Source organism: Nanorana parkeri, unplaced genomic scaffold (assembly GCF_000935625.1).
Source record: "Nanorana parkeri isolate BGI_ZX_2015 unplaced genomic scaffold, ASM93562v1 scaffold711, whole genome shotgun sequence".
Classification (NCBI taxonomy): domain Eukaryota; kingdom Metazoa; phylum Chordata; class Amphibia; order Anura; family Dicroglossidae; genus Nanorana; species Nanorana parkeri.
In genome coordinates, this window is record NW_017306979.1 from 177,570 (window position 1) to 201,313 (window position 23,744).

Here is a 23,744-nt window from a genome sequence, read left to right on the forward strand (position 1 = left end):
CTTCTTAGAGGATAGATGGAACCTTCTATAGAGGACTACAAATCCCATCAATAATACATTATATACAGCGCAATGCAGAATAACGCCAGCTACAGAGGACTACAAATCCCAGCAATAGTACATTATAGTATAATGTACTATTTCTACATTCCTCTATAGCTGCTGGTATTCTGCACTGCGCCGCTGTATAATGTACTATATTGCACACCACACTTTTTTTTTTTACTTCCACCGCGCCAAGCTTGCTCCCGTGATGGACTACAATCTTAACACAAACTAGTCGTCAATCACTGGAGCCTTTTTTTTTAAATCCGATTAACCGATCTTAATAATCGGCCAACTAATCGATTATGAAAATAATCGTTAGCTGCAGCCCTAGATTAAAGCATGCCATACACTAGTAGATTTCTGAAGGAATGTTCGAAGGAAAGATATTTCTTTACCACCGGATAATGCCATCAGACACTTGACGAATGGCGATTAAAATGGTTCGATTTTAACATTGGATTTTGGAATTAATGGAGTTTCAAAAAATCACATTCACAGATAGAATGCTGTCTGTTAAGAAAAACATTTCCATCCTGCTCCTTTGACTTTTTGCTTCCCTAGGCTCGAAATCGATCGTCGATTTGACCCCGTCAACTAATAGAAAGTCAAATGAATGTTCTTTTGTACAAACGTTCTTTCGAAAATTGAAGCAGTGTATGGCCAGCTTTAGACTAGGTTCACACTAGCCTGCCTGCTAAACTGCTCCATTGTAGCACATGGGCTAGTGTGGTGTGACTTGTCTGATGGGGGAGCTTTTCTATAACTTTATTTGGGGTGTACAAAGTGTTCAGGTCTCAGCAGTAAATCTTCATTTTCACTCTTTTTTTTAGTGAAGATTTTCAACTTCTCTAGTAAATCAGCCTTTGTCTCTACCCTAACCAATTGACAACACCTTCAGCCATGTGAATTGAAGGATTACCATTTGCCACAGAATATAGCAGCATGGTGATTGTATAATGTATGAAACCAGGATGGTCTCAGAAACCATTACAATTCCCATCTTGTTCTTGGCCAATCAGCATCTGTCTTAACACATTCCCATGGCGAGTAGATTAAGATGACTAAGTACATGTGTGGATATAAATGTTGGGGTATGAACCTGACAACCACAAGAACTGAAAAAGCCATTGAATATTTACTATTACAGTCCAGTTGAATGTGACCAACAAGGAGACCTTAATTTCTGCATATCACTGCACAAAGTAAACTGCTTTGTAAGTCATTTGCATCAGAGCAGGGCACTCTATACATACCACTTCATGTTACACAGTCCAGGCCAAAGCATTCTGTATGCTCTGCTGTATATTACATACTCTGAACCATTTCAATCTGTATATAGTGTGCTAGGCACTGCATACACCAGACTGCAGCACTTTGTACGCTGTGCTTTACATACAATACATTATCTACACCATTGATGTCTGAAATTTATGGACTCAGATTTTTAATTTTTTTTGTTACAGATCTGAATGCAGCACATGTGCACACATCTGTTTGCACGTACCCATTGACAACTATACAGCTTTGCTTCGATCAGAAATGTGTTTTCTTTTGCAGCTTTTATTTTGCCTTTACTTCTCTTTCCTGTGACCCAAAGTCAGCTGATAGGAGGCAAAAGCTTACTATCAAGTGGCAGGGCACAGTCGCACTGCAGTCAAGAAGCCAGGCGTACCCACCCCCTCCTCTGTCTGTAGCTCCAGTAAATGCTGTAGGAACAGAGAGGGGAGGAACAATCCCTGCAATGGGCTCTGGCTGACAATCACTGCTATCTGCTAGGAGAGATGGAGAGCTGACTGATCAGTGGTCATGTGATCATGCAGCTCTCAGTCTTAGTATGGAACAGCCATAGTGCTGCCCTAAATACATGCTAACGTGCCCTTTGCATACACTATCGCACACAACACCAAGTGGATGTTACCGTGTGCTAGGTGCTTTGCTATTCTTTTGAATGGTGCCCCAACATGCTTCCCAGCGGCTGAGCATTGCAGCACAATGCGTAGTACTGCATTTTTTTTCACCACACAGTACTGCAGTACCATGCGTTCCAATGTGCTGCAATGCACACACCTAGCGCATGATACCATGCATGCTCTACTTCTTTAATAACAGGCATGTAAACTATAGTTTGTATCTAGTTCCAACCAGGGGCGTATTTACCGTGAGGCAAACAAAGCGTTTGCCTGGAGCGGCACTTTTCCCCCCCCCCCGCAAAGAGGAAACCTGGGGACGGGTGCACAAGATCAAGCAGCCTCGGCTGCCTAATCAGGTGGCTGCTAGTGGGGCCTGGCAGCGTGCTGCCGGGTGTACGAGGAGGAGTGTCCGGGGCCCAGGGAGTCACGGCCCGTCCGACGGAGGCTGCGGGCCACTCCAAGAAGCTTTGGCGGCTGCAGGAAGACACGGCCCAGCCGGCTCCAAGAAGCTTCAGCAGATGCGGGAAGACAGATGCTGATGGCACCGAAGGAGACACGGCCCCGGCCGACAGAGGCTGCGGGCGGCTCCAGCAAGAAGTGCCATGTCCTGGAAGCAGGCTGGGAAACTGCAGGTAAGAGGAGCAGCACATGTGCAGGGAAAGGGACCCTGCACAGACCACCTTAGAGTCTCTGTGCAGGATCTGTGGTGGGCTCTGCAGGGTGGGTGTGCAAGGTATATGGTGGGATGTGCAGCGTCTTTGGCGGTCTCAGCTTGACACCCTGCAGAGCCCACCTGAGTCCCCAGCTTCCCTGCAACACCAAGGCCTCTTTTACACTGCTTAGAGTCGGCCCATACACATTCATGCGGGTGCAGGTGTCCGTGCTCAGACGCAGATAGGATCCATCGTGTGTGCGTATGAGTACGGATAGCCGCACTCACACGGATGTGCAGTTCAGGTGAGCGTACAGGCCGCATCATCCCATAGAGAAGAACAGGCTGCAGCGTACAAATCACACACAGCACCTGTCCTTCCTGGGAGCTGCCCGATACGGCTGTGCACATCCCACGGATTTGTACAGGCCGACTCTAAGCAGTGTGAATGAGGCCTAATAGCGCAACCTATCAGAAGCTGTATCCAGCGTCTTGACAGGTTAAAGCAAACTGTCTTGAACAGGAAGAGGTGGGAAATTTTTTGCATACATTGGTGGAGATATAATCTGTATCTAATCTGCAGTGAAGTAGGAGACAAACTACTACTTTCTGTCTAGTTGTGGGGGGGGGAAAAACTGACAAAAATGAAAAATTGGGTGAGCCTGCTTTTGTGCACCATATAAACCTAACGATTGCCTACTCAGGAGTCAAACCAACGTCCTTGAATCGTTTAGCAGAAGCATGAACAACGTGCGATCAGGTGTGCAGTGTTGTTGTAGGCGGAAATGCACAGAAACGTCTGACTCTCTAACGTTACCTTAGTAGCCATTCTGTGAAGAACTGCAGCTCTGGTCGATGCAGGATAGCTGGGTCGCTCTTACACAACTGGACAAACTGTCGCAACTCTTGCAGCTGCTGCGCCTCCATGGTTCACAAACGCGAACAGAACACCGCTAACTCGCTAGAAGGAACGAGAAATGGCAGCGCTAGGGAACGGTGGGCGTGGCTATCAGGCGACCAATCACAGAGTACTACTTTGACCCATGGAACAGGAAGTCTAGCTTGTCCCGTTCTCTGGGAAAAAAAGGCGCGTGACTCATCAAGCACTATCGTGCGGAAATGTTTTGTTTTTTTTCTTTTAAAACTTCACTTTTCTGTATTACAGCGTAGTAAATAGACTTCGTCACCTATCTACACAACATAACGTTCCAGGTCACACTAATCTCCACTCGTCATCCAACTAGAGACTCCTATTGGGCAGCCGAGGTGAACGCAGCAGAACCGGGGTTGTCACCTAGGACAGCGGCTCCTCCCATGACAACCAGATACTGCTCTGTCAGGAGGCTGCTGTTCGATAGAACACCGCCCTGACTGGCCCTCATAGGAATTTCATCACTGTGCCGCGACAGGAAAATGTTGGCGAGTTTCCTGTGCGACAAAGAGTGGAATCCTAAGAGTTTACAGAGATGTGGCGAGTTATCGGGCAAAGATCTTTCTGCAGACATGTCTCAGGTCAGGGATTTCTTCGTCTGCGGTACTTCTCACTGTCACGACTCGTTATTGGCATACTTTACATCGGTCCTAGTAATAGCTGTAGCCTATGTGGGGAGCAGGAGCTGTGTTAGTGATGCAGTAGAATCCTGGTGTCCAACCTACAGTTTGAGGGCCACATGTGGCCCTTTGGTGTTTAAAGTACAGCCTGAGGGCCCCAGCATTCAGTAATTGGAGCACTGACTTGTAAAGGGGTCTTTAGGGTCCAGTCACACCTACCTGTGTTTGATTCAGCCATGTTTTATTACCAATATTCAGTGCACCCATTGACGCGCTATGATCCAATAGAAAAGCAATGTTTTGGGACCTTGTAGGGAGTCTTCCTCAGGCAAATGGCGTCATGTCATCACATGCCTGAAGAAAGGTCCATGAAAGCTGTGAAGGGTCCTCGCACAATTGTTTTCTGTGTGTCCTGTTGAAAAACGCCACTGCCTTTGTAGTTTGGTGCAAATAATTTCAGAAATGCTACATTTTTCTGTACCTCACCCCATGTGAGCTGTGGTGAATACAAATGAATTAAATGTCACTTTGACATTTCAATAAAGTTTAAACCAATAGAGATAGTAGACCATTGTAACAATGCAAGACAAAGCCCCCACCGCAGCCACCAGCCCATATGCCAAAACAAGCTGTGACAATCATGTCATAGCGGTCATGACTTGAGCTTGCTCAGAAAGCACAACTACACAACCCAACACAGAACAAGCAGGAAACAAATACAAGGAAGAAAACGCCTAATGATGTCACTGCAGATATTGCTTGCCATTGTCTAAAACAAAACAAAGCACACAAATGCATTACAATACATCAAAACCACTGGTCAACATGTGCCACCTTTCACCATGGCCACAATCACTGTGAACCCGGAGCACACTTTGGGCTTGTATCGATGGGCAAATCCAGGGTGCTTCCAGGTGCCTTCGTTTTGCATTGAACATCAGTTTGAAATGCTTTAGAGTTCATTGACAAGTACATTTGACCTACTTCAAGCTGCTTTTGCATTTTCATGGACATCTATGGGGAGGGAAAGAGTGCTCATATGAGCAAAAGCCAGTCAACACAGGCACATATTGTGTCGTACTTTTGTTAACCCACAGAAAACTGTCACTACTGTGAATGGGCCAATTAATTGGGTTTGTTTCTCTGACCAGGGCCCTATACAGGTGAAACTCGAATAATTAGAATATGGTGCAAAGTTCATTTATTTCACTAATGCAACTTAAAAGGTGAAACTAATATATGAGATAGACTCATTACATGCAAAGCAAGATAATTCAAGCCGTGATTTGTCATAATTGTGATGATTATGGCTTACAGCTCATGAAAACCCCAAGAACCCCAAATCCACAACCTCAAAAAAGTAGATTATTACATGCAATCAATAAAACAAGAATTGTACATAGAACAATATCGGACCTCTGAAAAGTACAAGCATGCATATGTACTCAATACTTGGTTTGGGCCCCTTTTGCAGCAATTACTGCAATTACTTTTGCACGATATTCTAATTATTCGAGTTTCACCTGTAGAAGATAATGCATCTTGAATACCTGTCTTTGCACATGTACCATGTAGTGCTGTCACTTTCTTTGGAGATCTTTGTATATACCAATAAAGCATTATAGGGCTAGTGTACAAATCTAGCAAAAACTTTTTGTTTTTATTTTGTATATGTATTTTATATGAATATTTTCTATTTCTAGTGTATGCATGACTGCATACTAATGGGTTAAAGGGTAATTCCATTTTCCCAGGTGAATTTGGAAAAATTGAATTACCCCTGCCAATCTGGCCCCCTCTTCCAATCCCCCCCCCCCACTTGTCTTTCGGCAAATGCTTCTTCCCCTCCTTCGGTATGGGTGTACTGTCCATACCCTGTACTGCCGTCTAGCACAGCCCTGCACTCTGGATTTTGAATTTCGCTCGCAAATAGTGAGCACACATTGGTCAGTGCAGTCGCCTGACTATATACAGTACTGTGCAAAAATTTTAGGCAGGTGTGATAAAAATGCTGTAAAGTGAGAATGCTTTCAGAAATAAAACTGACAATAGTTTATTTTTGATCAATTAACAAAATGGAAAATAAATGAACAGAAGAGAAATCCAAATCAAATCAATATTTGGTGTGACTACCCTATGCCTTCAAAACAGCATCAATTCTTCTAGGACACTTGCACACAGTTTTTGCACATAGCACTATTTCACACCTGCCTAAATCTTTTGCACAGCACTGTATGTGTGGATATATATTCAAATTACATATGCATAAGCTATGAGCAAAAAACGTTTTTGTTATATCCATAATCGGCCATAAATATTGCAATTCCCGAAACATTTGCAACAAGATGGTCAAAAAACATCCACTCCTGTATCCAGTATCCTCTACTGAGTATTTGTGACAGAACGCGTCAAGTGGGAGGGGCTGCTGACATTACCACATTCTCTGTTTGGATCCCTCTGTAGTTGCTGATGCCCGGCAAAGGCTTGATCTGTAGACCAAGTTTACTGGATATGAGAATGGAAAACTAAGAAAGTCTGAGGGAGCATTGTGGATGATTCCTCTAATCTAAAACGCTGTTTGGCCATTCTTAGTAACATGGTCAACGCTATCTGGTGAGTGCTAATCCTTAAGGGAGAGCTTGTTTATTGTGGTTAGCACCTACTGATTATATCTGAACACTGTATCATCACAAGTAGAATCAGCTATAAATGTTTCTTTTATGGACTATTTTTTACACCACCATGACATTTATTACTGATTCTAATATCTTTTTGCACATGTTTTATGCACACTCGGGAACTGCACACGATTGAGGGCTAGTTCACACCAAGCGCGGAGCAGTTACAGAACGGTTCAAAACTTCGTCCAATGTATTCCAATGGTATTTGGGCTCTAGTTCACACCAGAGCGTTCAGTTCCAGAGCATATGGGAAAAATGCAGCATGTCCTATTTTTTCTGCTCTGGAACTCACCAAAACACACGCAAACGCCCTGGAACACACTGAAAGCCCATTTTAGGCTAAAAATAGTATTTGTTTTTCTTTTTTTTACAAAAAAGGCCCGGAACGCGGCAAAACACACTGCATGTGCAGAAACTCATGCAGATCTTGTCTGCATTTGGAGTGAATAAAAGCCCTTATGCATGTGTCATTAACTCATTATACATATTTATAGATAGATATATTGTGTATCTATTAGGGATGCACCGATATATCGGCCGCCGAAACATATCGGCCGAAAATGGCACTTTTGGCATAATGCCGAAAGAGCCATGTTTCGGCCGATACATCGGGTCATCCCTGGTTTCTTTTCTCCCCGCTGGGCGCTTTTCCAGCGGGGAGAAAAGAAAGTGACAGCCGCCGAGCGCTGCAGGAGTCAGGACGAGAGCGCTTTGAGCTGCGGCATCTCTCCTCCCACACCGCTCAGCCGCCTATCACAGTCCGCAGAGCGGTGTGTGGGCGGAGACATCGCTGTCACAGGAGCCTGGGCTTTCCTCTCTACACGGCTCGATCAGCCTCTTGTGACAGCGATCTACATCACCCCCATTCATTCATAATTGTAGTTATAGTAAACATGCCATGTACTCATGTTATCAATGAACAGGAACACTCATAGAGGATTCCTGTTCATTGATAACAGGGGACACAGAAAAAGAGATTGAGGACTCTGTGTTCTCAATCTCTTTTTCTATTTTAAAAGGGAAATATCAGGGGTCTAGGGGTTACCGCTTTGTTAACCCCGAGCCACACTCGGGAATACCAATGTATGAGCGAGGAAAAACGCCCCAAAGAAGCTCCTGTACTTGTTTGGGCGTAGGGCGCTTTTCAGCGCGTTTCCACGGGCTGAAATACACCCAGATGGGAACAATGCACATATGGATTCATGTGATTTCACTTGCTGAGCGTTTTTCAGTGCTTCGATCAGCGCTGAAAAACGCTCAGGTGTGAACCCAGCCTGAAGAATTGGTAATATATGTACCATATTTAAAGAAAAACATGAGTGAGTAGGCAAAGCACGTTTCTTTTATTTCTTATGGGATTCATATTCAACTGTAGGTCATAACAGAATGGCACAATCATTAAAACATGGCAACAAATTAAAAAGTGAAATGACCCCTGTTCAAAAGTCTGCATACCCTTAGTTCTTAAATACAGTGTTTAGCACCAATGACAGCATGCAGTCTTTTGTAATAGTTGTCTATGAGGCCCCAAATTCTTGCAGGTGATATAGCTGCCCATTAGCTTCAACAAAATGCCTCTAAGTCATGCAAAGTCTTTGGTCGTCTTGCATGAACTGCACGTTTGAGATCTCCCCAGAGTAGCTCGATGATATTAAGGTCGGGAGTCTGTGATGGCCACTCCAGAACTTTCACCTTTTTCTGTTGTAACCACTAGAGGGTCACCTTAGCCTTGTGCTTAGGGCCATTGTTGTGCTGGAAAGTCCAAGAGCGCCCCAAGCGCAGTTTTTCTGCAGAAGAATGCAAATTGTCTGCCAGCATTTTCTGATAGCATGCTGCATTCATCTTGCCATCAATTTTGACAAGATTCCACTTGCCTTTAGAGCTCACACTCCCCCCAAAACATCAGTGAGCCACCACCATGCTTCACAGTGGGGATGGTATGCTTGTCACTATGGGCCCTGTTGGCCCCTCTCCAAACCTAGCACGTATGGTTGTGACCAATAAGCTCTATTTTGGTCTCGTCACTCCAAATTCCACTGTGCCAGAAGCTGTGAGCCGTGTCAAGATGTTGTTGGACCACATTGTAACCGGGCTTTTTTGTGTGGAATTGGCGCATTAAAGGCTTCTTTCTGGCAACTTGACCATGCAGCTCATTTTTGTTGAAGTATCGTCGTATTGTACTCCTTAAAACAACCTCACCGTCTTTTTCCAGAGCAGCCTGTATTGCTCCTGAGGTTACCTGTGTTTTTTTTTTGTAATTCGAACAATTCTTCTGGCAGTTGTGGCTGCAATCTTTCTTGGTCTACCTGACCATGGCTTGGTATCAAAAGATCCCCGAATTTTCTACTTCCTAATAAGTGATTGAACAGTACTGACTGACATTTTCAAGACTTTGGATATCTTTTTATATCCTTTTACATGTTTATAAAGTTATATTACCTTGTTACCAGGTCTTTGGACAGTTCTTTTCTGCTCCCCATGGCTCAGTATCTAGCCTGCTCAGTGCATCCACCTGAGAGCTAACAAACTCATTGACTATTTATACACAGACACTAATTGAAATTCAAAAAGCCACAGATGTGGGAAATTAACCTTTATTTGCCATTTTAACCTGTGTGTGTCACCTTGTGTGTTTGTAACAAGGCCAAATACTTCAGGGTATGTAAACTTTTGATCAGAGCCATTTGGGTGATTTCTGTTGTTATAATTTAAAATGAGCCAAACAACTACAGAACTACAGTTGTGTGAAAAAAGTGTTGGCCCCCCTCCTGATTTTTCATTGTTTTGCACGTTTGTCACACTTTAATGTTTCAGATCATCAAACAAATGTAAACATTAGTCAAAGACAACACAAGTAAACACAACATGCAGTTTTTAAAGGAAGGTTTTTATTATTAAAGGAAAACAAAATCCAAACCCACATGGCCCTGTGTGAAAAAAGGTTTGCCCCCTAAACCTAATAACTGGTTGGGCCACCCTTAGCAGCAAGAACTGCAATCAAGCGTTTGGGATAACTTGCAATGAGTCGGTTACAGCGCTGTGCAGGAATTTTGGTCCACTCATCTTTGCAGAATTGTTGTAATTTAGCCACATTGGAAGGTTTTCGAGCATGAACCGCCTTTTTAAGGTCATGCCACAGCATCTCAATAGGATTCAGGTCAGGACTTTGACTAGGCCACTCCAAAGTCTTAATTTTGTTTTTCTTCAGCCATTCAGAGGTGGACTTTCTGGTGTGTTTTGGATCATTGTCCTGCTGCAGAACCCAAGTTAGCTTCAGCTTGAGGTCACAAAATAGATGGCCGCACTTTTTCTGAAATGCAGTGTTACTCTTACGCCAGATGTAATGAGACACACACCTTCCAAAAAGTTCAACTTTTGTCTCGTCAGTTCACAGAGTATTTTCCAAAAAGTCTTGGGGATCATCAAGATGTTTTCTGGCATAACGGAGACGAGCTTTTATGTTTTTTTTGCTCAGCAGCGGTTTTTGTCTTGGAACTCTGTCATGCAGGCCATTTTTGCCCAGTCTCTTTCTTATGGTGTAGTCATGAACACTGACCTGAACTGAGGCAAGTGAGGCCTGCAGTTCTTTGGATGTTGCTGTGGGGTCTTTTGTGACCTCTTGGATGAGTCATCGCTGCGCTCTTGGGGTAAGTTTGGTTGGCCCCCCACTCCTGGCAAGGTTCACCACTGTTCCATGTTTTTGCCATTTGTGGATAATGGCTCTCACTGTGGTTTGCTGGAGTCCCAAAGCGTTAGAAATGGTGTTATAACCTTTTCCAGACTGATAGATCTCAATTACTTTCTTTCTCATTTGTTCCTGGATTTCTTTGGATCTCGGCATGATGTGTAGCTTTTGAGGATCTTTTGGTCTATTTCACTTTGTCAGTCAAGTCTTATTTAAGTGATTTCTTGCGCTGGGAGAAGATAATGGGGTTGATTTACTAACCTTATAAACACACCACGAACGTGTATACACCTCTGCAGTGTGTTCCCTCCCAGCATGATCTATGGGTGGAATCTAAACACCTTTGTAGTGTGTACACACCCAGCAGGTGTGTTGTGCAAAGCCCTGAAGGAATTCCAAGGTGATGTTGGGTAAATTAGCTCTATGTTGTGTTGCTTGCGTTGATGAATGCAAGGAATGTAAATGCATGAGCTAACCATTTTTGTCTAAACTGTGAAGCAGCATTATATATGCATCATGTGCATGATTTTTACATATATGGCATTAGTGGAAATATGCTTTTAGAGACTTTTTGGTTGATAAATACGTTTTGCTGTGTGAAAATCACAAACACCTGGTGTGTGTGTGTGTGTGTTTAGGTTAGTAAATCACCCCCAATGTGTCAGTAATTACCAGCTGCAGCAATGTGCAATAAAAACCATCAAAGTATAATAATAATATGCTGCGCTTGGCCTATAAAATCTTCAAAATTCCGCACCACCTATTATAAGCGAATAGATTAATAAATTATCTGCATATCTAGCTGTATCCACCTGTATGTGCGATTGCAACTGTATGTCATATATCAGTGAATAACCGTGAACTTGTAAATACACTCCATCACAAGTGTGGGTAATGAATAAATGAAATACGTAAAAAATTAATAATAATGAAGTGATTAGTTCTGGAGGTGGAGTTATTCTATTAGTTGTGTAAGGAAAACCATGTGTGGTGCTTAATCGTGAATAAGTAAGCAGTGGATACACATAAATAAGTTCAGCTAATAGTCTCCTACGTTTGTCCTAGGATTCCCTGAAGAAATGAATTAATTTTGAAGGAGTCTCTTCAACGATCCCTTGTGGTTATGATATCTTGTCCATTTCCGTACTCTGTATCCTAGGACAAACCCAGGAGGACAGATAAGTAACAATATCCCCATATGCTACTATTTAAAGGTTGGGGTGAAACAGAGGACTGTTTGATTGATTTTTTGCCGGCACTAGGATCGACTTTACGTGAGGACTTATTTGCGGTCACAGGACATTGACCTACTTTGTCTGTTTGAGATTATTGGTTGTGATAATACCCTAGGTGTAGGATTACATTCGGGTGCCGACTCCCTTTGCAGATTTTGATACCTAAATCAATGCATCCAACACCTTAGCGGTGTACAAGGAGAGCTCCCCCTCACCTGTCCTATCCATATTTGACACAGGAATAGTCACATTTAATGTTACAAACAGTATTACACCAACACAAGGAGAGACTCAAATATTTAACACATTGTTTCACGGCTTATTAGTGTTTATTTCAGACTAGTAGCTGAACTTATTTATGTGTATCCGCTGCTTACTTATTCACGATTAAGCACCACACATGGTTTTCCTTACACAACTAATAGAATAACTCCACCTCCAGAACTAATCCCCTCATTATCATTATTTTTGTACGTATTTCATTTATTCATTACCCACACTTGTGATGGAGTGTATTTACAAGTTCACGGTTATTCACTGATATATGACATACAGTTGCGATCACACATACAGGTGGATACAGCTAGATATGCAGACCATTTATTAATCTATTCACTTAGGTGGTGCGGAATTTTGAAAATTTTATAGACCAAGCGCAGCATATTATTATTGTACTTTGATGGTTTTTATTGCACATTGCTGCAGCTGGTAATTACTGACACATTATCTTCTCCCAGCGCAACTATCTGTTAACTTAAGTGATTTCTTGATTGCGAACAGGTGTGGCTAGAGAAATTGAACTCCGGTGTGATAAACCAGAGTTAAGTTATGTTTTAAAAGGGTGGGAAACACTTTTTTCACACAGGGCCATGTGGATTTGGATTTTGTTTTCCCTTAATAATAAAAACCTTCCTTTCAAAACTGCATGTTGTGTTTACTTGTGTTATCTTTGACTAATGTTTAAATTTGTTTGATGATCTGAAACATTTAAGTGTGGCAAACGTGCAAAACATTGAAAAATAAGGAAGGGGGCCAACACTTTTTCACACAACTATGTGTGATAATTAATGGCTTCGTATGATCACTATCCCTAAATAAAAGACATTTTTTTGGCATGATCAGTCAGATTTTCAATATCAATGCCAAAACTTCATGATTTCTGCCAGAGTATGCAGACTGCTGAGCACAACTGTATATTTATAGATTAGTGGAGTAGGGATGGTAACATTAATTTTTAGGTTAGGTTATAGAGCACAGTTCACTGTCACACATACTTCCAGTCCAGTTTGAGTAAATTCCCCTCATAGTATTTTAAACATTGTATACAGTATATGTATATGAACATACATATATATATACATATATAGGAAATTGTCGATACAGAGCACTAAACCAAAATTCAGAACATCAGCAGTTACATCAAATTGGGGAAATACCAATAGTAACCTAAGACTGAAGTATGTAACATGTATTTTTCAGCAAGCATCAACACTAAACCATTCACTAAATGAGATAGGTTTGGTAAAGAGAAGAATAAAGGGGGAAAACAAGAAAGAAGGAAAATGATATGGTGGGCACAGTGGATACAGGCACCCACAATTTACAGCAATCAATAGATGCCAGCAACTTAATTATATCAACATTAGCAATATGGAAAGTAAATCAGAGTAATTCAGGAAGTGGAGTGGCAGGATTAAGACATAATTTGCAAATACCAAGGGTTTTTAAAATTCGAGCCAGGGGTGTCAAGTCGCCTCGAATTTCGCAAAGCGATCACGTAAGGAATGGGTTAGCTCCTCCATTAGCCGGAAATAATGAATTTTAACAGGCCATTCCCTTATGGAAGGTGTTAGAGGGGTACTCCAGTGCACTGGTATAAGGGATTTAGCTGCAATAAGCAAGTGGGGAATTAACAAACACTTATAAGAAGGCAAAGGCATATCAGAATAATGTAGCAGACAGACCAAAGGGTCAAGCTGGACAGAGTTGTTCGTGATGAGTAGTATATAGCAAGTGACTTGGCACCAGAAGCCCCGAACCTTGGGGCAAGACCACCAAAGTTGTGAGTATGATCCAATGCACCACAGTGTCTCCAACAAGAGGCAGATCTGGAGGGATGCACGAAATGGTGTGTAATACCAGCAAGCCAAAAATTTGAAGGAGGATTCGATGACTGGTGAGCTTATAGAAGAAGAGTTGGCTTGAATAATTTTTTGCCTCTGTGTCTCATCAAAAGTAATATCAAACACTTTCTTCCAGTTTGTGAGATAAGGAGGAAACTTGCGTATGAGATGCTAGAAAGATTTTATACATCTGAGAAATTCCATGAGACGGAGGCTCTGAAGAACTGAGAAGACTATTTATGGGGAAAAGTTATTTCATGGAGTGAAGAGGCTTAGTAAAAGAATTCACAAAATGGTACAATTGTCTGTAACACCAAGAATCAAAGGGGAGTGTTCTCCATTTTTCCCTTAGGTGTTGTAAGGCGAGCAAAGTGGACCCGGAACAGACATGATGTCATTTCAGGGTCAATTAAGTCCATTTAAGGAAGCCGGTGTTGTTACGACCCGGAGAAAAGTATGAGTGACCGAGGAGTGGTAACAGTCGAGAATTGTAATTCCGTAATAGTTGCAGATTGAGTCTTTTCCATAGATTCAAAGTGGCTTTCGTTAAAGGAGAAGTTTCCCCAGCTAGGTGTCTTTGATCTGAAGGTATCCAGATAACCATGGACAGAGGTTGAGTTGATAGGGCACATTCTAATGCCACCCATTGCTTGGAGTCTTCATGGTAACATCAATCAAGTAACCTCTTTAAGGCAACTGCCGGTAAATACATAGGAAAGTCGGGTATGTTTTTTCCTAATAAGGACCTGATGAGATACTCTTGCTCCAAATCGGTTCCAGATAAATCTATGGACAACTAATCTCAATGATTTCAGGTATGAAGGAAGTACCGCTATAGGGAGAGACTGGAAAAGATATAGAACCCGGGGCAATATGTTCATTTTGATGGTATTAACCCACCCAAGCAAGGATAGGTAGGGTTTGTTCTTAAACCAGTGTACGAGATCTCGTTTCAGGTTATTAAACAGAGGCATATAATTAGATGTAAAGAGATCAGAATATAGGTCAGGTGAATGCCCAACTATTTTAATTTCACAGTTTGCCACGCAAAGGGCATAGTCTGTTTAAGAATAGAAACCATTAAAGGGGGTACTAGAAGGTTTAGCACCTCCGATTTAGTTGTTTATTTTAAAATTAGATACCTGACCAAAATGTTCCAATTCTTGTAAGAGGTTGGGTAAAGAGGTCAGGGGCTGTTGTATAAAAAAAGAGAATATCATCTGCGTAAGCAGCCAATTTATGTTCTTTACCTCTGACAGAAATACCTCTAATATCACTATTGTTTCTTATGGAAATTAATAATGGTTCAAGGGATAGAGCAAATAATAATGGTGAGAGAGGGCAGCCCTGACGCGTAACATTACATAATTCAAAACTAGGAGAGAGGAGACCATTAACCTTAATATGGGCCCTAGGGTTAGTATTAGGGTTGCAACGATATGGATTTTACGGTAGGGAGTACGAGTACCGATATTTTTTTCTTTTGGTACTCGCCGATACCAAATTCCGATACTGGCATCCGTGCGCCCAGATTATCAGAAAAGATGGGTGGCGGGTCATGACCAAACGCACCGGCTTCCTGATTGCCTGTAAAGCTGGTGTTCGAAAGAAAACCGGATTCATGTCCCTCGGGACACTGCAAGGCAGCCTGGCTTTCTGACCAATCAGGAAGCCGGGTGGCGGGTCATGACGTGCTTCCCAGGCTTCCTGATTGGTCAGGAAGCAAGGCTGCTTGGCAACAAGTGAGCCGGCTTCCTAGCCAATTAGGAAGTGGCACATCATGAACCTCCTCCTGGCTTCCTGATTGGCTAGAAAGCCGGCTTCATTTGTTGCTAGGCAGTCTGGCTTCCTGATCAATCAGGAAGCCGGGCGGCATATCATGACCCGCCGCCCGGCTTTCTGATTGGCTAGGAAGCCGGCTTCACTTATTGCTAGGCAACCTGGCTTACTGACCAATCAGGAAGCTGGGTGGTGGGTCATGACATCTTGAAAGCCATCTTCATTCTCCCCCATGGCACTGCCGTTTAGAGGGAGATCTCCCCTAACCCGAAGTTCCGGTATCTGGGGTAAATATCGGAGCATTTGGGCGAGTACTAGTATCGGTATTGGTGCATCCCTAGTTAGTATATAATGCTTTTATCCCATTCAACAACAATATGAACAAGGGAGGCCAGAAGATAATCCCACTCAACTCTATCAAATGCCTTTTCAGCATCAGTAGATAAGAATAGAGTAGGATGATTACGTTTTCGAAGCATGATGCAGTAGAGTGATTGCCCTTTGGGTATTATCCCTTGACTCCCTGTCAGGAATGAAGCCTGTCTGATCAGAGGATATAAGGTTAGGTAAGAACGAATTAAATCTAATTGCCAGCGTAGACAATTTAATGTCTCCATTCAATAGGGAAATCGGGCGATAACTACTGTAGGTCGTCGGGTCTTTGCTTGGTTTGGGGAAAACAAATTTATGGGCACGGGGCATACTGGCGACTGGGGAGACACCTAGGGAGAAAGAATTAACGTAATTACAAAGGTGTGGGACAAGTAGTTGTTGAAAAACGTTATAATATTTAGGAGAGCACCCTTTCAGACCTGGGCTCTTGCCCGTGGCGGTCGTAGCTATAGCTTGTAACAATTTGGCGTCTATGCTGGGCGACTCACGGTCCCCCAAGGTTCGTGGTGGCAATTTAGGGAATTGGATTTTTGATAAGTAGGAGTAAATGAGATGGCTATGTCGTTGGGCAGTCAGAGGAGAAGGATCAGATCTTACATAAACATCTTGGAAGATTCGTGCAATCTTCTTGGAGGTAAAAGGTAGCTTATCATTCCTATTTTTAATTTTTGGGGAAAATTAGCACTTTTCTTGTCTCTCAAGAGTCTAGCGAGCATCTTACTGGGTTTATTACCCAATTCATGTTTTTTTGAGAGAAGAAATGTATGGAGCGCTTAAATTTAGAGTTTAGGACATCTCGAGATTCCTCTCTAGAGATTCAGTTAGTTCAAGCAAAGTAGCATTCAATAAAGAGCATTTTTGGGACCATTCAAGTGCCTGAAATCTATCCATAAGTTCCGAGATTTTGTATGTGTCCTCTTTCTTTTTCCCGGATCCATGTGCGATCAAAGACCCCAAATGGAGGCCTTGTGAGCTTTCTTATCTTTCTCAATAGCTGAGACAATAGTGGGGTTAGACAGCAAAGAGACATTTAACCTCCATGAGAAAGGTGGGCAGGGGTCCCCCGGAATCTCCAGAGAAGCGGTCACTGGGGCGTGGTCAGATAGAGTAGATTGGAGGATCGAGGCGTCCCGAAGGAGGTCAAGATGTCGATGATCCAGAAAAATATAATCAATCTGGGTATAGGAATTATGTACAGTGGAAAATAGTGTAATTTCACTCATGCGGATGGAGGATCTGTCACGTATCCATCAGCTGAAAACCGTATAAGGTCTTCCTCATGGTAAATGTTTATATGTGACATGCGAGTGGCCTAGGGAGGAATCAAGAGAAGGATCTAGTTGTATATTTAAATCTCCTGCCAGGAGGGTAATACCACGTTGAAAGTCAGACAATAAATGAATGGTAAGTCTCAAGAAGGGGGCCTGAGCCTGATTGGGGCCATATACCATAGCCAAGGTGAAAACCCGTTTATCAATATGTTCTTTCAGAAACAAGTATCTCCCATCAGGATCGATCTTGAAATCCACTAGTTGAAATACAATACCGTTGTAAAAGCCAATAGCGACTCCACGTGATTTACTAAAAGAGGAAGTGCTATATTTCCAGGTGGGAAAGTGAGAAGATGTCAGACGGACATGAGTATGATGAGTCCAATGGGTCTCTTGTAAAAAGATATAACTTTTCAGTTTTCGTTACTCCCTCAATATACGGTGCCTTTTAAATGGGGAATTAAGTCCTTTGACATTGTACGTAACTACATTAAGGTTAGCCATTGGCGGTCACAAAAACAGGAAAGTCAAATGTATGACAATTGGGTGCCCATGTCCAGACCACTGAGAAGGAAGGGAGAGAAAAACGGAAGAAAAGCACAAGATACAAAGAAAAAAGCTGTGGTCATCAGGATCAACAGTGTAAACAAAACAACATTTTCAAACTAACAAACTGACCAAAGAATATTTGGTCTTTGACCAATAAAGACTCTCTGGGAGCATTACGCTAAATGCAGGGAACGTGGCAGGCCAGTAATGTGACAAAAGGGTTAAAGAAATAACTTGGAGCCGAGAATGCACTTCACCCGCATTAAGCGTTTACAATAAACAAACGAATTGGAACAATAAAGCCTAATACGGTATAAAACAGTAGTATTACATCCCAAGAAGATGCAGTTGGGTGGGAAGATTTCCATGCGTTGTTAGGCAGTGGTTCCAGCACGGGGGAGGGGCTTCTTGCCAGCCTGGTAAGGGCGGAGTGCAGATCGATAAAGTCGCACAAAATTGGGCAAGATCCTCTAGATTATGGAGGACTGCAGACTTCCCATTTTTCTTGGCGATTAAGCAGGAAGGAAAGCCCCAGCGATATGAAATCCCTTCTACAAATATAGTTCAATTAAAAACTTCACTCCTGACGCAAGTTTCAGCAAGTGATCATCCCTCCAAATAATTGCCAGTCATACAGGGGGCTGCTCCATAGTAAGGAACAGGGAGCCTTAATCACCAGTTCTGATCCAACAGGGGTGGATCCACGCGTTTCCGGGGGAAAGCCCCCTGCCTCAGAACCCCATTACTGCTCTTATAAATTGTTTTTAATAAACAGTCCTTCACATGGTTTGGGTGCTCTCTGCCTTTGTTTCTTTATAAAATCCCTTCTGTTTGCAGGATTTCCAATAAAGGACAAATTGCTCGGCGACGTGCCAAGGTTCCCCGTGCCAGATAAGGGAATATTTGTATTTTCGCTCCATCAAAGTCAGTAAAGGGTGCTCCTCTGAGTTTCTCCAAGATAGCATCTTTATCAGAATAATAATGTAGACAACATATACTGCCACTGGGGTTCTCTGAAGGGAGGCCTCTTGGTGGTAGGGCTCTCTGCACCCTATCAAACAGTAATAGAGTGATGGCAGGCTTACCCAAAATGGTTTTAAAAGATACCTCCCAGGGTGTCCACCAGGTCTCGACCAGCGGTCGCCTCCAAAAGGCTGTGGACGCACAGATTTTTTCTGCATTCTCAGTTTTCCTATTCTTCCAGACAGTAGCAGAGGTCTCTCCGCGCTAGGGTAATGGCTTGAAAATGTTTTAGTAGCGCCGATATTGCCAGCACATGTGAGTCTATGCGGTTCTCGTCTTCTACACGGTGAAGTGAGTGACCTCCGTGTTCAGAGACAAGAAGTCCGCCTTTAGAGAGTGCTTCAGTCTAGGGCTGCAACTAACGATTATTTTCATCATCTATTAGTTGGACGATGATTTTTTCCGATTAATTGGATAAAGAAAATTACCCAAATACCATCCTTAATTTAAAATAAAATACACAAATGCAGTGTTACAAACATAAATGTTACTTCAGAATAAAACTGCATGCACAATTTTTTAGAATCACACTGCACTGGAATGCACTTCATTGCGGTACCATGCGTTCCAGTGCGGGCGATCACACTGTAGGCGGGTGGTGCGTTTGGGGTGCCACTGAAATGAATGGCACTGCAACGCACTTCCCGCAGCAGAATTTGTGAGGCTGAAACCGAAAATGACTTTTTTCCCACCTTTTATTTTTATTTTTTTTAAATAATTGTATTGTAAGCGCTTAAATAGCTTCAGTCAGGGAATGACAGCTGCCATTGGCAAGATTCCACAGATGCCAGCTGAATGTAAATACAGCAGATATTGCAATAGCCAAGAGCAGGCTGGATATTGCACCCGCCCACTGCTTGCTGTGCCCTCCTCCCAGCGTGGAGGAGAGAGCTAGGGGATCCAACCAACCAATTGATAATGAGAATAGTTGAGAACAGAGCACAAACTAATTAGCCCATAGCCGACAGTAAGCGATGCTCCTGCTCATCTCCTGAATCCGTGTCCCGGTTGTTCAAGGACGATCGTGGAGAAAGGTCAGAGGGGGGATGTAGGCCTCGTGGAGCACGTTGGTGTGAGGCTAGAAAGTGTTTATTTGACCCAAAAGCAAGAGTTTTGGAGGTATCTGGGCGAGCAGTTTAATTCCCAATGAAGAATCGGCTGGTGAGGAGCAGTGTAAGTTATTAGTGTGTAAATACAACAGGTGAACAGCACGAAGTTCTCAGTAAGCACGTCTTGCTGCCGCCATAGACACGCCCCTACTTTTATTTTTACTATATTTTTGATGATAAACACAGCTGGTTAGATCATGGTTATTTTTAGGAGTACAGAAGCATTTTTTAAATAAAAAATTAAAGCAGTGTTGGCAGAACTTTGGGAAGTGTACTCCCCCCATGGTCTCACCACTCTGGCAGCACCACTCCCCCACCCACTCATATCACTCTTCCATCCTACTAAAGCTCCCCACTTTCTGACCCCCCCCCTCACTCTACCAGACCATCCCCTGCCACTCTACCAGAATCCTCACCACTTAGGCAGCAAGACCCGCCTGCCCCTGCACCCGCCCACTGTCCACCACCGCAACTTCCACTATACTAACACTCCTCCATCCCCAACCTTGCTTGTTCTGGAATGGGCACACTTTTGCTAGTTACCTTATTGCCAAAAATAATATAATTTCGTATAGAGCAGCCCTGGGTGTCAAATACGCAAAAAACATCACATTTGTTATTTTTTTTAATTCTTAAATCTATAGCTTTCTCTTCACGCTAATGTCTTGTGACTGGTATAATAATTATAGCAGGGGTTCCCTAAGACCTAAAGGTTATTTCAAGGAAGTTGAGAAAAGCTGCTCTACATTATTTAAAACATTTCTAATCTTTCTGGCTACAAAATCCTTTGACCCTCTCTGCCCAGTGATACAGGCATTACAAATTCCTTTCCAGATTGCTGTCACACCCTGGACGGGGGCAATACTCTGAGTGTCTTCGTCAATTGCAAACCTCAGATTTTCCAGGAACATGTTTATCCTGTTGCGGTCCATGCGAAGAAAAACTGTTTTTTCCAGGACCATAACCTTGTGGTTTTTTTTAAGGCTATACAAAATGACTACAGCTTTAAGGAAATCAAGGTTCTGGAAAATATCAAAGCGCTTTATACCAGAAGAATAGCATAATTGTGGGCTCCTTACAGTGGAGTTTTTCCTGAGACAATTTACAAGGCAGCCTACCGGTCATCCACAACATGTCTTTGCCACACTGCAGTGTTGATCTAGCAGCCCTAACAACTGGGAGAGACATTTTGCAGAACTTCTCTAATGAATAAGGTTTCAGACATGCAAAGTGGAACTCAAGGCAGGCAGCTTCTGCTGTTTTCATTTTAGATAAAAAAGACTCTATATTTATGGCAACAAAACAAATATAAGCTAACATTTTAAAAGCTTAAAAGGGCACAAAATGACCCGCAATGTATTACAGTCTCTCTTAATGTACTATTTTCTGTATTGACATAATTATAAACATGCAATAATGTGTGTTTTATGCTTATGTTGATTTATGTGGCTTTTTTTCTCCAAATTGTCTGCTTTAGCACACTTGAAATATATGTGAAAGCAAAAGCTAGACTTTAAGGGCTCATGCATAAAAAATGCTGCATTCAGATCCACACAGCGCATATTCTTTTATGGTTCTAAACATAGCAGCATGGGCATGAAAAATATCTATATACTGTTTTGAGCAAGAAAAGTCAAATAGACCCAATGGAGATATACATAACCATGCAAAGCATTAGTAAGATCTCCTGAATATGCAGTTCAGTTTTGGGCACCAGTTTTAATTTTTTTTTATTGTGGAACAAAAAATAGTGTAGATAATGGCAACTAATGAATAAGGGGCCTTGTGGACCTCCACTATGAGAAAAATATATGAACTGAATTTATTCACCTCTGAGAAGAGGTCATCTAAAGACGGATATAACCAGTTGAATAAATGCACAAGGGATCCAAATTAAGATGGAAAGTAGTTCACTTTAGGGGGACCACAAAAAATACAAGATCACTCTTTGCAACAGAAGGAAAAGATGCTTTTGCATATTTATAGGAATTAACATAGAATGTTAATTCAGAGAGATATTTCTTTTGGGGAACAGGAAGGAGTTTTTTCCTTAATGGATCACATTGACTCATCCTTTATGGTTTTTTTTGCCTTCCTATCAGTTTTTGAGAATTGTTTTTTTTTCAATTAATTTTTTTAATTGATGGACTTATCTATTGTTTCTACCTATGTAAATTAAAATTACATTGTCATTTATTTCTTTACAGCTGGTGCTTTTTGTGTGACACGGTGGTTTTCTACAAGATCTCATCCGCTTTTCAGCTTTCCAAAAAGGAATTTGGGACAACCCAGTCCTTTTACGCATCCACAACTCTTGAAAACTGGTAATTTCACAATTTTTATATAAGATGATCATCAATAAAGCAGTTTGTTTCTTTGCATTGTATTTAACTACAGAAGAACTGCAACACATATTGTTGTTCATATAGGTAGAAAAGGCCAAATAAAACACATTAAAACTGTCACTGTCCATTCAGTGCCCATGTAAAGCTACCTCCCTGACCCACTAATACTTATCTATCGAGTCCACATCAACACCAGTTCCACATAGCTGTTGGAAACAGCACACCTATAAATGGCCAAATCTCCTGCTGGGCTTTTGTATTCTGACAGCGGAAGGCGTGCAGCTGTCAGAATACCCGATTGGCTGCATCACTGTTCACACAAACATTTTCTGACCAATTCCTTCAATTTTCTGATTAAAGGATGCAATGGTGCCAAGAGGATCAGCCACTAAACAAATTTTGACAGGTTCATCAAGAACTGGACGAATTTGCACAGTGTATTGCCAGCTTTACACTGTGAATATGCTTACTGCATAGAGATAACTTTATCAGTGTGCCTTTTTTGTGGTATGGCAGGGGGTGGGAGAGTCGCAAAAACTATTGGAATTAAAAAATATTTTGGCAGTTAAAACAATTAATGTAAATTTTCCATACAGCACCATGAAGTTAGCAAAAACACAGACCTGGATCTAAATTGCATGTAATACAAGATGTGGATTCTCTTAAACTAAAGATAGCCATGCATGGCTAGATTTTGTCTTGTCAGACAAAAACACTGCTTTGTCTTGTCAAACAAAAACACTGCTGCCGGCTCCATGTCCGCAGAGTGCCACTTTCCTGAACTTGCGGATAGGGGAGCTAACACCCTGAATATTATACATGCAGTTGTTCAGAAGTCACAGTGCACATGCAGGGAGGAGGGGGGAGCAGGGACTGGGGAAAACAGCTTTTTCAGAAAATAAATGAAAAAGAACGACAGGCTTAAGACGAAAGCCACACAGTGAAGATGGTAAGTTCTGGGGTCTGCAGCACTATATGGTTTTTACTTATGTGGTTTTAATAACCCTTTTAGCATGAACCTATGCAAATTATTTTGTATATGTATGTGTAATCAAACCCCTTCCCAGACGCTGCACTAACCAATTTGTTTAGTTAGGGGAGCAGTCTGAAGCTTGATACAGGTGAAATGCGTTTTTTCCATAATATCATAGTGCAGCTAGAATAGCTTAAAAAATAAAAATTGCTGCTTACATATTACCTGTTTTCTTATATTACTAGTTTTTACTAAACTGAATTTACCTCCAGAATGCGGGGCGGTACTGTGCTGGCAAATCTTATTATGATTTGAAAACTAGATTTAAACACTGTCTTATCTAACAAAGGGTTAAAGATCTAAAAGCCTTGCAAGTTAATGAGGAGAAAGCTTACTCTGTCCTAAGTTTCTCATTAG

At 42.1% G+C, this 23,744-nt stretch overlaps 2 protein-coding genes across 5 annotated transcripts in view; one reads left to right on the plus strand and one right to left on the minus strand.

Moving 5' to 3' along the window:
• ST13 (suppression of tumorigenicity 13 (colon carcinoma) (Hsp70 interacting protein)) overlaps positions 1-3,702 on the minus strand; it is a 38,708-nt gene extending 35,006 nt beyond the window's left edge. For all 3 annotated transcript variants that reach the window (XM_018563918.1, XM_018563916.1, XM_018563917.1), the window contains exon 1: positions 3,428-3,702. In XM_018563918.1, coding sequence (XP_018419420.1) covers positions 3,428-3,537 — 110 coding nt within the window. In that variant the 5' untranslated portion in view covers positions 3,538-3,702. The remainder of the gene's footprint in view (positions 1-3,427) is intronic.
• Positions 3,703-4,003: 301 nt separating this feature from the next.
• XPNPEP3 (X-prolyl aminopeptidase 3) overlaps positions 4,004-23,744 on the plus strand; it is a 79,793-nt gene continuing 60,052 nt past the window's right edge. For both annotated transcript variants that reach the window (XM_018563925.1, XM_018563926.1), the window contains exons 1-2: positions 4,004-4,122; positions 22,217-22,333. In XM_018563925.1, coding sequence (XP_018419427.1) covers positions 4,077-4,122; positions 22,217-22,333 — 163 coding nt within the window. In that variant the 5' untranslated portion in view covers positions 4,004-4,076. The remainder of the gene's footprint in view (positions 4,123-22,216; positions 22,334-23,744) is intronic.